The sequence below is a fragment of the Ruditapes philippinarum genome, unplaced genomic scaffold (assembly GCF_026571515.1).
Source record: "Ruditapes philippinarum isolate M1 unplaced genomic scaffold, ASM2657151v2 ctg3171_1_1_1_1, whole genome shotgun sequence".
Lineage (NCBI taxonomy): Eukaryota > Metazoa > Mollusca > Bivalvia > Venerida > Veneridae > Ruditapes > Ruditapes philippinarum.
In genome coordinates this window covers 40001-56087 of record NW_026854895.1, presented here as the reverse complement: position 1 = coordinate 56087, position 16087 = coordinate 40001, and the positions used below count along the sequence as shown (strand labels likewise).

At 33.9% G+C, this 16087-nt stretch overlaps 1 protein-coding gene across 1 annotated transcript in view; it reads left to right on the top strand.

Moving 5' to 3' along the window:
• The first annotated feature begins 227 nt into the window (after positions 1-227).
• The window catches only part of LOC132741444 (ranBP2-like and GRIP domain-containing protein 4), a 43720-nt gene continuing 27860 nt past the window's right edge, over positions 228-16087 (top strand). The window contains exons 1-13 of the mRNA XM_060729601.1: positions 228-411; positions 3270-3337; positions 4214-4327; positions 5092-5135; positions 5494-5546; positions 5752-5811; positions 6165-6233; positions 6573-6734; positions 11465-11601; positions 13135-13264; positions 13853-14024; positions 14226-14450; positions 15367-15468. Coding sequence (XP_060585584.1) covers positions 340-411; positions 3270-3337; positions 4214-4327; positions 5092-5135; positions 5494-5546; positions 5752-5811; positions 6165-6233; positions 6573-6734; positions 11465-11601; positions 13135-13264; positions 13853-14024; positions 14226-14450; positions 15367-15468 — 1408 coding nt within the window. The 5' untranslated portion in view covers positions 228-339. The remainder of the gene's footprint in view (positions 412-3269; positions 3338-4213; positions 4328-5091; positions 5136-5493; positions 5547-5751; positions 5812-6164; positions 6234-6572; positions 6735-11464; positions 11602-13134; positions 13265-13852; positions 14025-14225; positions 14451-15366; positions 15469-16087) is intronic.

The following is a 16087-nucleotide window of genomic DNA, read 5'->3' as shown; positions in this document are numbered from 1 at the left end:
TTACATAAAAACATAACACAATACAAAAGAACATTTCATTAAACCCCTATTTGCATAAGTCCATAATGACTTTTAGTAAAGTGGTAATGCGAGATTCTCTCACGAAACCAATAAAAAAGATACTGTAAAGGAGAATAAGTAAAGATAATGATACACGTAACTCATTTCATTTACTACGCAACGGATTTAGTAGAGTTCAACCATGGCTGTTAGTGCGGTTACTTTTTATCCTTCTTGTCGTAAAAGTTGGAACTCATTTGCGGTACACTTATACCTACCGGCGAGCGATTTTAATTTCAAATTTAGAATTATGAATGAAAGTGTTTAACAAATTGAATCATGTTCAAAACTAAAAGAGATGTCGATAGACATGTGTCCCATATTCTCTCCAAGATTCGAGAAGAGAAAGAGGTTGATAATTTTGAATTAATGTTATTACGCACTTTCTTTTTCAATTTCAGCCAATCCATAGAAATTATGATAGATCATGTTGATCTGTAGTTCTGGCTTCCAAAACTTTATAAGCCGCTTTTTAATATTTTTGTTTTTCATCTGATGCGGCATTAAAGTTTTGGATTAGACCCGTTACGAAACCTAACCAGAAAAACATAATTTGATTTAACCTTATTTTTCATTTGCAAATACCCTTGTTCCAATCAATTTTTGTGCATTTAGCGATAAAACAATTATTTTGATATCGTTCTATACCATTTAAAATATTAATACCGTCATTAAAATTGCCTTTTTAAATGTAAAACATCAATTTCACCGACTACAGTCAGCCATGACATTTAGAAGCTATGCGAGACCTCGTATGACGTCATTCGCGGGAACCGATTTAAGTAGAGTCATTTACTATATTTACTATTTAGAACATCATTGTTGACATGATTTCAATATTTATAATTCAAGATAATGTTTTATTTATTCCTTTAATTTTCTAGTACTTAAATATATTAAATACAAAGTCAGAAAATCACCTTTTTCAATTTCTTGAAAAAAGTAATTTATAAAAAAAAGTTGGAAGCACATGGGTTCGTGAAGGTCAATCATATAATCACGTGGTCAAACATTTTGGCAATATGGCGGCCAAGTGCTGAATTTTTTACTTGTCGGAGACTATAAGGTAGTTTATGATCGTAATGAGATTTTTATTTGTCAATCCTTGGCTTATCAATAGATTAAATATAGTTTTATCAAGGTATGCTTCACTTTACTTCATGGCATGTTCGAAGAATGAATACGAGCGTGTCAGATTCCTGGCACGATTATTGGTGGACTTTCCCTACGGGTCTGTCTTCAGGGTTCACGTCATGTCATAGTATATAAACGGGTACGCTGAAGACCTTAAGGTAGTTGATCTGTTGATAGAGAAAAGAAAATCTCAAAAGATAGTCCAAACACGGCAAAGTTCAAAATGTTGCAGACTCGGTTTGATTGAGCCTGTTCATGGACGGTACAGGCAAGTGCAAGTTACAAATGTCATATGTACCGTCTACTCCCTTTAGTAGTCCAATATATTCAGGGCCAAAACACCATTTTTCGGGAAGGCGCCACAGCCTTTTTCTTGGGGAAAATATGCATGATTTTGGCATACTTTGGAAAAAGGGGTCTCACATTTAACACACAATTTTAACAAGTTCTTCAAAATAGAAAAGCAAAAAGCTCAAAATAGAAAAGCAAAAAGCACACGGAAATACTAATAAGGCAGTAAAAGGCCTTAATTCAACTCCATCATTTAAGTTTGTTCCAACTTCTGTGGGAAATTTCAAAAGATTGGGGAAAAAAGAGGCTAGTTTGGTTGGGGAAGCAGCCTATATATTCGGCCTCTACAAAGAAGGGTTTTTTGGCCCTGATATTAGACGTTACAGGCTTGTTATAGTTTTTATCGGTCAAGCCTGACGTCTTATATTTATTGCTCATAAACGCATAGCATCATAAAATTTTTTAAAAATGTCTATTATCTTGCCTTTCAAGCTTTATTCAAAAGCTTATCTTCTTTTCTCAGTCGTAAATAAAAACTCTCAAACAATGTACTTATCAATTTAAAATAAAATATAAACATCAATCTTTTTTTGTCTATCAGCCATACTGGTGCTTTACAGATTGATTCCAAATTTTTGAACGGAAAAATATATTCGAACATGCTGACAGTGCATGGGCAATTATTTTGTTAAAAAAATAGTCTGTTAGAATCTTCTGACTCAGTTAAACGCTTGCATTTGAATTAGTCAATCAGATTTCACGCACTGCATGGCGGCCATTTGTTTATCGGCTGTATAAGGAATGTAATTACGTGAAAGAATTTAATCATGATTTTTCGGATTTGACAGTTTAATTATTTTGTCCAAACGTCTTTATTTTTTAGTTTTGTCCATAAATATATCAAAATTGATGTAAATACATGCTGTCTTAATTGTTTTTTTCGTTCTGCCTGATTTTCTGGTGGAATGTGCTATGGATTTTTGAGCAATTTCGATATGACGTTGCTTTGCCCAGAAGCAAAAATATCTCAAAGCGATGTCATATCTATAGGGCTACTTTCCTTAGCACCAACATATTTATAGTGCTACTCCCCTTAGCACCAACTTAGTTTATACAAATTTATTTTAGTTTGATTGTGTTGGAAGCTATAAGCTTATTGAAACACTCTTGAATCCGTTCCTGGAACCAACCAGTACTAAGCAATTAATGTAAAGTTTCTTGCTCAAAGACACAACGGCTTGCCCCTGACAGGGTTTGAACCCACGCCGTCAGCAATCCTTAGATTACTAGTCCGACGTGTTTACCACTCGGCCAGGCCGCCACTTGAGCAGAATTCAACATTTATACGTGAAAATGGTGAAATTTCTATTTAAGAAACATCCGCAGATATGATTTTGACCCATCTATCCTACCATACTTGCATTTTAAGGGATTACCACCTCTGAAATCACCCAAAATGGCAGACAATGGAAATAGCTTAGAAACTGACACTTTAACTGGATCTTTTGAAATAAAGTTGTGACAAACAGTTTCGGTAAAAGTTCAGGTATTGGATAGAAGATAAATCTCATTTATGTATGGTATTTTTATATAAATAGTTTCCGATAAACATTAAGTACAGTGATATTCATAGAACTTGAGGCTACTGTGTAGATAAGTAGTCATCATAGTACTTCCTGTGGCTATTGCACCCCCTCGGTCAGATATTGTGACAATTCAAGTATAATATGCTCTAAATTGCATACATGTGGCTACTAACATCTGTTCTTTTTCTTTAATGACAGAGAAACTCTAGAGGTTACCAGTTTGCCAAATTGTACTATGATGTTGCTGAATATGAATCTGGGAAAAGGTATGATAATAGTCTATATCCCCTGATTGTTAGATTTTAATATATGAAATTTGATGCTACCTATTACGTGGGAAGCTGTTACGATTAAATTTTTTAAAAATGCAATATATATGTGAAACTTAACGATTTCACTCAAACTAGTTAGATTTAGACATACATGATCTCTTACATTAACCTTACACAAAACACAGAAGTCCTACGAACGGTGCACTTTATACAGTCACCTGACTACTAGAGATCTGGTCAGTGAGGCCAGGTTTTTCAGATTGAACATGCTACCGATTGGATTCAGGATGTTTGTTAATTTGAAAATCTGATTAAATTGCAGTGATTAAATAATGCAAGTATGTCTAGGTGGCTCTCAAACATTAGCACCATACAGCTAAGAGGCCCTATCAGATTTAGAATTGTTATTCAATATTGTTATTTGTAATTTCAATGGTTTTGGATGGAATAATACTATTTAATTTGGAATTGACCAAATTCGGCTATAAATGCATAAATCTGAGTCACCAGTTTGGCTGGAGACATGAAGTTCATTGAATGCATTGCTTGTTCAGATTGAGTTTGTTTACATTAAACTGATCAATATGATTTCAATTAGAATTATTACATGATAAAAGAATGTCTAAATATCAGGAAATATACTTAAGAGATGGCCATTTTTAGACTTTCTCCAATGATAAAATATTCAGGTGAATAACAAGAAGTTACCTTGTTCTTTTGGCTTGCCCATTTATTCATGTAGCACTGAATTTTGCTTTTAAATTATTTCAAAATATAAATGTAGAAGGTTTAAATCTTTTATTAAACATGCCTCTGAAGACATATAATTAATAATACATAAAGTCAGTTTTCATGTACTAAAATATTCAGGTATCTACAAGCCTTCCTTAGTGTTCGAGAGACCGTCCCACAGGCTCACAAGCTGATGGGCCAGATTTACGAGGCCCAGAAAGTGAAAGACAAGGCTTTGGAATCTTTCAAAAGGTATGATATTGTTAAGTTTTCTTAAATAAATTGTGATATCTTACATTCTTCAAATGGTATTTGTTGGATCTCTTTCTCTCTCAGGAAGTACATACATAAAATACAATGAATTAAAGGTTAACCATTTGTCTTGCCATTTTTGCAATTACTTGAAAAACCAGTAATAAACCATTGGTGGTTGAACCTCCATATTTATGTATTTGCTTTAGTTAGAAACTTTTATAAAAGCATATAATCACAATGTGTATGTAATTATGTACTGAATTTGTGACAGACAGCAATTTTCCTGTCCATGCATGTTGGTTTTATGCTATGAAAACTGTCCATGAGTTAGTAACTTTGACATTCCTTTGAAACATTTGAAATAATCTGGCAGAAATGGTTACAATTATGAGATGATGTGCCACATTTGAGGCCTAGTACTATCTGTGAAGGTCTCCAGTTTAGGTTACACCTTGGTGGTCACACTTTTAAGTTTATTTTTGCCGTTAAGGTCAAACTTAGGAGAATGTCTCAGAAATTTTCTACCATGAGATTTGTCATCATCTGGTACAAGTCTAATTAGTTGTGTCATATTTTAGTCAAGTTACTTAGAACTTTATCCACATTTTTTTTTAAGAATATCCAAATAATTCATTTCTGTGTTTTTATCAGTATTTGAAATTATCAGTATTTGAAATACTTATAGTAAATGCGCCCATTGAAGACCTGTCCACTAGTCTTTAAAACATTTAATTGATATCAATAAATGTTGATATTTTCAGGTCTTTAGATTTAGATCCAGAACAAAAAGATGTTATCCTTAAAGGTAAAGTTTATACATAATTGTTTATATACTGTTGTGCCTATTTCTATGTGTACATTGTAAGGCCAAAATAAAAATGGGTAGAAAAGTTATTTCGAAATGATGTAAAACAGGAGTGTGAATATGAACAGTGTTGTTTTTGTCATCAAATACATGTATAAGCCATGACACAAGAATTTACAAAGCTTTATTCAAAAATGTATTTTGTACTTGCTTGTAAAACATATGATGTTTATAACACAACAACTTCAGCTGTTTAAATGTATTGGAATATAGCTTTAATTTCAGTGAAATTCATAAAAATAGGTCACAATATTGATATTGTATTCTTGTGAAATTATTTGTCTGTATCGTTTTACAGTTTGTGAATTGTACAGTGAAGTTGACGTTAAAGTGAGCAATGACATTGCAAAGGTAATGTTTGTTATTTGTTAGTTGTCTGCACAAATTTTTTGAAAATAAAAATCTTTGTTACTATCAACTCGTGTCTTTAACCCTTGTAATGCCAAGTATCTTTTATGATAAATCTCAGTGTTACTGTTCTATCTCTTAAGATTATTGTAAAAAGAACCTTGGAAAATTTTTAACATACTTCTGATTGAATTTTTGTTGTTAACAGGTGTGGATTGACAGAGCGGAAAAATATTTTCCAAATCATCATGTAGTGTTCAAGTTGAAGGTTTGTGTAATCCAGTATAAATTTATTTTGTTGGACAGTTAATGTACAAGATTCAATATCTTGATATAGAAATAGAGAAAAGACAATACCATTTACATTTCATGCATTTCAAATGTAAAAGTTGTATGAAATATGAAGACTTAGTATGGTCATTTTGAATCTGAACCCTTGGTAAGCTATATTTATGTAACAGACTTGACCAGTTTTGAATTTGGATCTTGTTTTTCATAATGAAACTTTCTGAAATTTTTGCATCATTTGTTACTCAAGACTAACTCAAACTCTGTATGGTCAAATGTCAAAATTTCGAGTTCCTTTTATATGATAACTGATGTATCATTGATGAATTACAGGAGAAAATAGTCGACCAAGATGGCGGAACCAATAATGATGAGTTAGAACATCTTATAAACCAAGAACTTGTAAGTATTTTCTTTGTCTTGATTCCTGTTCTCTTCCGTAAAAGTTTATAGCACTATGCCTGAATTTCAGGACTTTGAAACTCTGTAGGACTTTTTTTTTTTTCTTTTTATCTCCAACCATTACATATGTTTTTAAGTTACATATGTTTTTAAGTTTTCTTGCCCTTGTGACTGTTAGCAAATTATACCGTCTTAACCTTGTACATTTGTGAAAAAGGAAATGTTTTTCTACAAATTTTATAATAGTAAGTCTAAAGAAAATACAATAAATTGTAGTAGTAGTGAAAAAAGAGTGCTTGAAATTGTATAATTGTTGATTTATTTGTTGAACAATTGCAGGTGAAGAATCCAAGCGATGTTAAACTACAAATTAAACTCCTGAAACTGTTCATAAGAAATCGGGATGTTGATAGAGCATACGAATATGCCATTGCCACCGAGAAAACACGGACGTTTGCTCCGTCAGTAGATTGGTATGAATGTCTAGCAGATGTGTATCAGGTTGGTTATTTATCTCATTTTGATTTATTTTTCATTTAGAAAAGATTAACTGAGTGATAGTATTTAATGGCTTAAAGCAGCACGCCTCCAGCTTCAAGCTAATTTTCATGAAAATTTTGAAAATTTATTTGAATGTGTAATATTGTGAAGTAACCAAAAGGAAGCAATTTACACATTATCAATGGCACTAACAAACCATGTAAATTACCAAAAAGTGGTCAAAAATGCATAAATAGCCTTTACTGTGTTAGTAACGCAGTAGAAATATAGTTGTAAATATTAAAAAAAATCAGTCTTATCGCACATAATACATAAAATATTACTTGAATCTTGAAACTTTTTAGTTCTCTTTACATCTTAGTTCATTTTTCTCACGTTTGATTTTATTGAAACATTTTGACTCATCTGGAGGCATGTAGCTTTAAAACTTTATACCTTGCCAGCCTTAGAAATTATCTTTGCTTCCCTTCCTGCAAGCCATGACTGGGAAGGTTATGCCAGTAAGTAGGATATTTTTTTATCAAAAATATTTATTTTTTTACAAAATTTTTGTTATATATATATGAATTTTATGATATATTATTGACGAACAGCCTTCTCATGTTTAGTACAAAAAGTTTTTTGGAAAGAGAGATTTCTGTGGGTAGATATATAGCAGGAGGGGAAACAAACACATTTTATTTTAAGCTCTATTAAACAATTATATTGTTCTTCCTTATTAACATTATGCCCATCAAGTGTTAATGGTTAGTAAACAGGTAAAAGTAAAAAAAACTATATTTTTAGTTCACCTGTCACTTTGTGACAGGGTGAGCTTTTGTGATCGCTTTTCGTCCGGCGTCCGTCCGGCGTCCGTAAACTTTTACTTTAAATGACATCTCCTCATAAACCACTGAGCCAATTTCATCCAAACTTCACAGGAATGTTCCTTTGGTGGTCACCTTTGAAAATTGTTCAAAGAATTTAATTCCATGCAGAACTCTGGTTGCCATGGCAACCAAAAGAAAAAACTTTAAATATCATCTTCTATAAAACCAAAAGAGCTAGAGCTTAGATATTTGGCATGAAACATCTTCTAGTAAGTGTCTACCAAGTTTGTTCAAATAAAAGCCCTGGGGTCAAAATTGGCCCCGCCCCAGGGGGTCATTGATTTTTCCTGTATGCATATAGTAAAAACTTTAAAAATCTTCTTTTAAAGAACCCAAAGAGCTAGAGCTAAGATATTTAGCATTACACATCTTCTAATGAGTGTCTACCAAGTTTGTTCAAATAAAAGCCCTGGGGTCAAAATTGGCCCCACCCCAGGGGGTCATTGATTTTTCCTATATGCATATAGAAAAAACTTAAAAATCTTCTTTTAAAGAACCCAAAGAGCTAGAGCTAAGATATTTGGCATGAAACATGTTCTAATAGATGTCTACCAAGTTTGTTCAAATAAAAGCCCTGGGGTCAAAATTGGCCCTGCCCCAGGGGGTCATTGATTTTCCCTATATGAATATAGTAAAAACTTAAAAATCTTCTTTTAAAGAACCCAAAGAGCTAGAGCTAAGATATTTAGCATGAAACATGTTCTAATGGGTGTCTACCAAGTTTGTTCAAATAAGAGCCCTGGGGTCAAAATTTTTCCCGCCCCAGGGGGTCATTGATTTTCCCTATATGAATAAAGTAAAAACTTAAAAATCTTCTTTTTCAAGAACCCAAAGAGCTAGAGCTAAGATATTTAGCATGAAACATGTTCTAATGGATGTCTACCAAGTTTGTTCAACTAAGAGCCCTGGGGTCAAAATTGGCCCCACCCCGGGGGACATTGATTTTCCTTATATGTGTATAGCAAAACTTAAAAATCTACTTGGAAATAACCCGAATAGCTAGAGTTTAGATATTAAGCATGAAACATCTTCTAGTAAGTGTCTACAAAGATTGTTCAAATAAAAGCCCTGGGGTCAAAACTGGCCCTGCCCCAGGCCCTGTCATTGTTTTTGAATACTAGTATATGTGTTACAGTTTAAAGAAAAAACTTAAAAAATCTTTTTTAAAAAAAACCCAACAAGCTAGACCTTAGATGTTTAGCATAAAACATCTTCTAATGCGTGTCTACCAAGTTTATTCAAATAAAAGCCCTGGGGCTTAAACTTGCCCCGCTCCGGGGGGCCTATATACAGGTGAGCGGATTCAGGGCCATCATGGCCCTCTTGTTTTAATTCTTTGTCACAAGTTTTCAACAATTCAATTTTCTCCATACATGCTTGGACACTTTTATTTTCAGTTGCAAACACTGTCTGTGTGGAGACAGTTCTTTGACTAATAAAATTTTAGAAGGATTAAGAACTGTCTGTACATCTTTAGAAAGCCTTATTTCAGTATTACACATGGTTGAGCGTCTAGACTTTGGAGTGATTTCAGTATACTTAGAAGCAGGTGGAGTTCTGTGAAGACCCTTTGTGCGTTGTTTCTTTTGTCCTTTAGGAGTAACCTGAGCATCTGCTTCTCTAAACAATTTTCTTTTAGATGCACCTTTTTTCAATATTTGTGGCTGTATATCACCGGGTTCTACTTCAGTAGCTATAAAAAAATTAAACAATGAATTTCAATAAATGAAATTAAACAAATCAAATAATAAAAAAAAAATATGATTTTGTAATAGAATGTATGTTATACAATTATTGACTAGTGAGCCATTGAATATGATGTGATATTCACCGGCAGATGACATATTGACCGAGGCGATAGAAAAAACTTAAAATATCTTCTTTAAAAAAACCCAAAGAGCTAGAGCTTAGATATTTGGCATGAAACATCCTCTAATGGGTGTCTACCAAGTTTGTTCAAATAAAAGCCCTGGGGTCAAAATTGGCCCCGCCCCAGGGGGTCATTGATTTACCCTATAGGCATATAGTAAAACCTTAAAAAATCTTCTTTTAAAGAACCCAAAGAGCTAGAGCTAAGATATTTAGCATGAAACATCCTCTAATGGGTGTCTACCAAGTTTGTTCGAATAAAAGCCCTGGGGTCAAAATTGGCCCCACCCCAGGGGGTCATTGATTTACCCTATATGCATATAGTAAAACCTTAAAAAATCTTCTTTTTAAAAACCCAAAGAGCTAGAGCTTAGATATTTGGCATGAAACATCTTCTAGTCAGTGTCTACCAAGTTTGTTTAAATAAAAGCCCTGGGGTCAAAATTGGCCCTGCCCCAGGGGGTCATTGATTTTCCCAATATGCATATAGTAAAACCTTAAAAAATCTTCTTTTAAAAAACCAAAAGAGCTAGAGCTAAGATATTTAGCATGAAACATCCTCTAATGGGTGTCTACCAAGTTTGTTCAAATAAAAGCCCTGGGGTCAAAATTGGCCCCACCCAAGGGGGTCATTGATTTACCCTATATGCATATAGTAAAACCTTAAAAAATCTTCTTTTAAAAAACCCAAAGAGGTAGAGCTTAGATATTTGGCATGAAACATCTTCTAGTCAGTGTCTACCAAGTTTGTTCAAGTAAAAGCCCTGGGGTCAAAATTGGCCCTGCCCCAGGGGGTCATTGATTTTACCTATATGCATATAGTCAAACCTTAAAAAATCCTCTTTTAAAGAACCCAAAGAGCTAGAGCTAAGATATTTAGCATGAAACATCCTCTAATGGGTGTCTACCAAGTTTGTTCAAATAAAAGCCCTGGGGTCAAATTTGGCCCCGCCCCAGGGGGTCATTGATTTACCCTATATGCATATAGTAAAAACTTAAAAAAATCTTCTTTTAAAAAACCCAAAGAGGTAGAGCTTAGCTATTAAGCATGAAACCTCTTCTAGTGGGTGTCTAACAAGTTTGTTCAAATAAAAGCCCTGGGGTCAAAATTGGCCCCGCCCCAGGGGGTCATTGTTTTTCCTTTTATGTATATAGTTAAAACATAAAAAATCTTCTTTTAAAAAATCTTAAAAGCTAGAGCTAAGATATTTAGCATGAAACATCTTCTAATGGGTGTCTACCATTTTTGTTAAATTAAGGGCCCTGGGGTTAAAAAATTGGCCCGGCCCCGGGATCATTGATTTTCCTTTTATGTATATAGTAAAAACTGAAAAAATGTTCTGTTAAAAAGACCAAGAGATAGAGTTTAGATATTAAGCATGAATTATCTTCTAGTGAGTGTTTACCAAGTTTGTTCAAATAAAAGCCCTGGGGACAAAATTGGCCCGCACAGAGGGTGTGGGTCATTGTTTTTCACTATATGTGTTTAGTAAAAACTTAAAGATTTTCTTAGAGCTAGAGCTTAGATATTTATTATGAAACATCTTCAAATGGGGATCTACCAAGTTTGTTCAAATAAAAGCCCCTGGGTTAAAATTAGCCCCGCCCCTGGGGCCTATATACAGGCTAGCGATTTCAGGGCCATCATGGCCCTCTTGTTCTATAACTATTTACTATTTTATTATATTACTTCACATGCATAGTGAAAAAATCAATAACCCATGTGACTAGCAGAAATTTTTATGAATATCTTTCAAAGTGTAATTGGTATCTCATTTGTATTTTTTCAGTTTTTAGCACTACTATTTGGAGAATAGACAAAGCTTTTGTACCGATCCAGACATCAGCATCACACTTTGGTTAAGTTTTTGTATGCAAGTTGGTATCTCCAAAACTACTTAAGGGAATGGGTTGAAAATTATATAAGAGGCTTGTCCTCTGTAGTGAGTCAAAATATTTGTAGATTTGAATCTGTTTGTACTATTTTCGTAGGTGTATCAAGACCAACAGGGAGGGGGAGACGAAGGTAAATTGTATGTACATAAACTGGTTGCCATGGCATCGCTAACATTCCTGAGGCTGAAATCTGAGAACAGAGACGTAACTTCAGCTGTCAAAGCATTACTCTGGTAAGATGGTCCCTATTTATTTCTCACAGATGTCTGATTTTAGCTTGACTATTCAATAAGAATAAGTAGAATCATTGTAGTCACCCGAGCCTCAGCGTAACCACTTACATTAAAGTTTTTGTAACACCTCAAATATTTTCAAAGTCCATTGACATATGGCTTTGAAACTTTGCACACTTGTTCACCATATGACCCCAGCCTGTAGACAGGGGGAGGTAACTTTATCAAGTATTTTGACAGAATTATACCCCTTTTTCAACTCAGAATTTACATTAAAGTTTTTGTAACACCTCAAATATTTTCCAAGTCCATTGACATATGGCTTTGAAACTTTGCACACTTGTTCACCATCATGACCCCAGCCTGTAGACAGGGGGAGGTAACTTTATCAAGTATTTTGACAGAATTATGCCCCTTTTTCAACTCAGAATTTACATTAAAGTTTTTGTAACACCTCAAATATTTACAAAGTCCATTGACATATGGCTTTGAAATTTTGCACACTTGTTCACCATCATGCCTCCAATTTGTAGACAAGAGGAGGAAACCCTATCAAGCATTTTGATTGAATAATTCCCCCTTTTTTTGACTTAGAATTTACATTAAAGTGTACATACCACCTCAGATATTTTCATATTCCATTGACATCTGGCTTTGAAATAAGTTGAAATTTTTTTTATACTTCTTTGAGAGCATTATAGGACTCTCTCCAAGGCCTATAACTGTAACATGGATTTAAAGAAAAATTTGGCCCTTTTGTAAACTTAGAAAATTTTACATTATCAAGGTTCTTTTACTATCAAGCACTGAGCGTGCTGTCCCACCAACAGGTCTTGTTTGATTGAATGTGGACAAGGAAAAAAATCAGAAAGTCATCGTGTGAGATTGGCTGAAATTACCATTAATTTCTTAACTTCCTAGTATAAAAATGAAGAGATTTTCACATTGGTTGCTGTGCACTGATTTATTTTCAACTCTATGATTGCAAGCATAAATAGGGATTTATGATCTAATAAATAATAGCTTATACTGCTATTAATGATAACAGTTTGAAATTTTTTAATTCACACAATGTACAATGCAAAGTCTTAAGAGAGTTATCAGAAAAATAACTGCAGAGTAATAAACATTTTCAAGTGGTTTCCACTGTACTATCTACTTCGATTTGATATATGAGCCACGTCAGGACAAAACCAACTAAGTGCGTTTGCGACCAGCATGGATCCAGACCAACCTACGCATCCGCGCAGTTTGATCAGGATCCATGCTGTTCGCTATCAGTTTCTCTACTTGTAATACAGTTGGTAAGCGAACAGAATGGATCCTGATCAGACTGTGTAGATGCGCAGGCTGGTCTGGATCCATGCTGGTTGCAAACGCACTATGTTGGTTTTGCCGTGACACGGCTCAATTATTGATTATATTCAGCTTTTGGTATATCGATACTTAATTTTCCATGAATGACGGCCCAAGATATTTCATGGACCTAGTAAACTTTGTGACATCAAAATAGTTCTTCTTGTATGTTAACAGTTTAGATGAGGATCTTCAGAAAGCGTCTTCCTTACGACGTCACAGCTCGGAATGGGACGGCTATCTCACTGAGATGAAAGGACAGTTATTCTATCTCATGGGATTGTTACTATTGAAAAGGGCTTTGAAGGTAACAAAATTATTAAATTTTACTGTGATTGAAATAATCAAAACTTTTTTTCAAATTAAGAGGTATGTATTTGCCAGTAAAACTAGGAAATTGTTATATGAAGCTTTGATGTCACTTCAATCCCACATACTCTCCAAATAAAGTAATTTTAGTACGCAGATTTGGATAGAAAATTTAGGCTTGACTATTACAAAAACAGGTAGTTATCCTACTCGCCTGTCCAGACATATTAGTGATTACTGGTTAGTTATCTGAGAAAGCTGCTTCGTTGGACTGGACGTGGAGATTAGACAAAAGGTGTTCAAATTGGCTTAAAAACAAGATAAACAAACAAACACTAGCATAAAAGTTAAAGTTTTATGTGAAACTTCATATACCATTTAACCATTGTAAGTATTCAGAAAACTTCACATACTTTTGGGATCATAATTGTAGGTTAGTATAGGTTATTGAAGATGGTACTTGTGAACTTTGAATTTTTTCTATATAATCCATACCCCTTTTTTAACCATCAAGCTCAGACAATAGCTGGGCACACTTTCAGACTTTCAGCTCTTCATTATACAACTTCTATAAAAAACATTACAGGGCCAGGTACCATGGAAAGATTGTAATTCTTTGGCTGTCATCTGTTTCATGATCAGTAATTCCTTACCAGCTATAGACCTTAAGTCAAGTTGGTACTGTCAAGCCAAACAAGACTGGAAGAAATTTTACGACAGGATCTATATGGAGGGCTGTGACAGACTGAGTCAAGGAGGTAAGTGTTATAATTAATCTTTAACGTTCTCTTTCTGAATTTGTGTACCGATATAGGCTTTCAGTTTGGATTTGTCGGTTAGAGGTTAGAGAGATTTGATTATAAAAATAATGTTCAAAATGTGTCAGTTGTAGTTTTCAGTTAAACTGCAATGATAAGTATTATGCACTTTTGTTCAAATACTTCTGTGTTTTTTCACAGGTCATATGATATACGCTTTTCATAGAAAACAAGATGGCAGTCAGTTTTCAAAGAAGTTACGACAGTTATGTACACCTCAAGGTAAAACCAGCTTGTATGGACTGGTGTTTACCGGAGCAGATCGGACAAAAAAGACAGAAGACTCGTACTTTCTCCAGAGTGACTTGTTCACTAAAACACAGCTGGATACACCCAGTAGAAACATATTGCTGCAGTATGATGGAGGTATAAACATGTGAGCCGCGTCATGACAAAACAAACATAGTGCGTTTGCAACCAGCATGGATCCAGACCAGCCTGCATATCCGCGCAATCTGATCAGGATCCATGCTGTTCGCTTACAAACAAGTAGGGAAACTGATAGCGAACAGCATGGATCCTGATCAGATTGAGCGGATGCGAAGGCTGGTCTGGATCCATGCTGGTTGCAAATGCACTATGTTTGTTTTGTCATGACGTGGCTCATTTATTTTAGCTCAATTGCGAAACAAGTTCTTGTAACTTATATTAATCACTTTTGAGTCAGCTTCTTCGAACTAACCTGTACTGGTGTCATATGAAGAAACATGTGACCTGTGTAGGGCTTGAACTCATGATCCCTAGGTTGAGAGGGAGACACATTTACCACTATGCCACCGGTTATCTTTTTAATACTTTGACTTACTTGTCAATGTTTCATGACATAAGGGTGTATTGTAGGATTAAAAATTTATGTAGGATGCTTTTCTCCTACCTTAATATCCCATAACTATCGTTTTAAAACGGGTAGGAACATAAGAGATTTAAACTTAATCACACATTATTTAACCAAATTTACAATTATAAATGTCTGAGAAAACTAAGAAAATGAAGTTTATTTTCAGTATTTGAAGCTGTTGTTTCCTTGAGCAAGAAACTTTTTGCTCATTGCTTAGTACTGGTTAGTTCCAGGAACGGATTTGGGAGTGTTATAATAAGCTTATAGTTTCCAACACAATCAAACTAAAATAAATTTGTATAAACTGAAATAATTTGAAAATGTTTAATTACTCTCAGTAAATTAATGCAAAATTTACATTCAAGCTTCCAAACTACAAATATTCACGGAATAAGAAATTAAACATTATTGTATTTTAAATGGAACATTTTGTTTTTATTACAGTGGGATATAGACTACATAGTGATGACTTGAATCACATAGTGTGGTTAGCATTACAGTATTACTCTGTTAAAGACGATGTACAACAGGACTATGAGCAGTTGTGTAAGTTAAAAATTGTTTACCCATTGAGAATTTATTTTAACAAGATGACATTTGGGAAATATTTTAACGAAACTTTGTGAATTATCCCATTTGATTTCAGATCATAGAACCCAAAATAACATTGTGTGCAAAATTATCATAATCATTTGAAATTTTTTAAATCTGAAAATTTCCACTTCTTATCAATGTAAGAATTATCAAAGTTCATGTTTTTAAGGCTTTTGACCTGAATGGAGTTCCTTTAAAAATTTTGTAAAACCCAACATTTATTTAGGTGACCTCATAATTGAATGTCAATAGGTCTCTGACTGACTTTGGATCAATTATGGGTTAGAATTCCAACCAGTCATTTAAAGCTGCATGCCTCCAGATGAGCCAAAATATTTCAATAAAATAAAAGTCCAGAAAAATGTACTAAAGTAAAAAGATTCAAGATTTAACTAATTATTTATGTGTTTATGATTAATAATTGATTTTTAAAGTATTTATAACCATATTTCTGTTGTGTTACTAAAGCAGAGAAGCAGACTGTCCCAAATAACAAAGGTCATTGCAATGAATTTGGATAAGATAAATTATTATTCTACGCAGATATAAATATTTGACTTCAAAACTACAT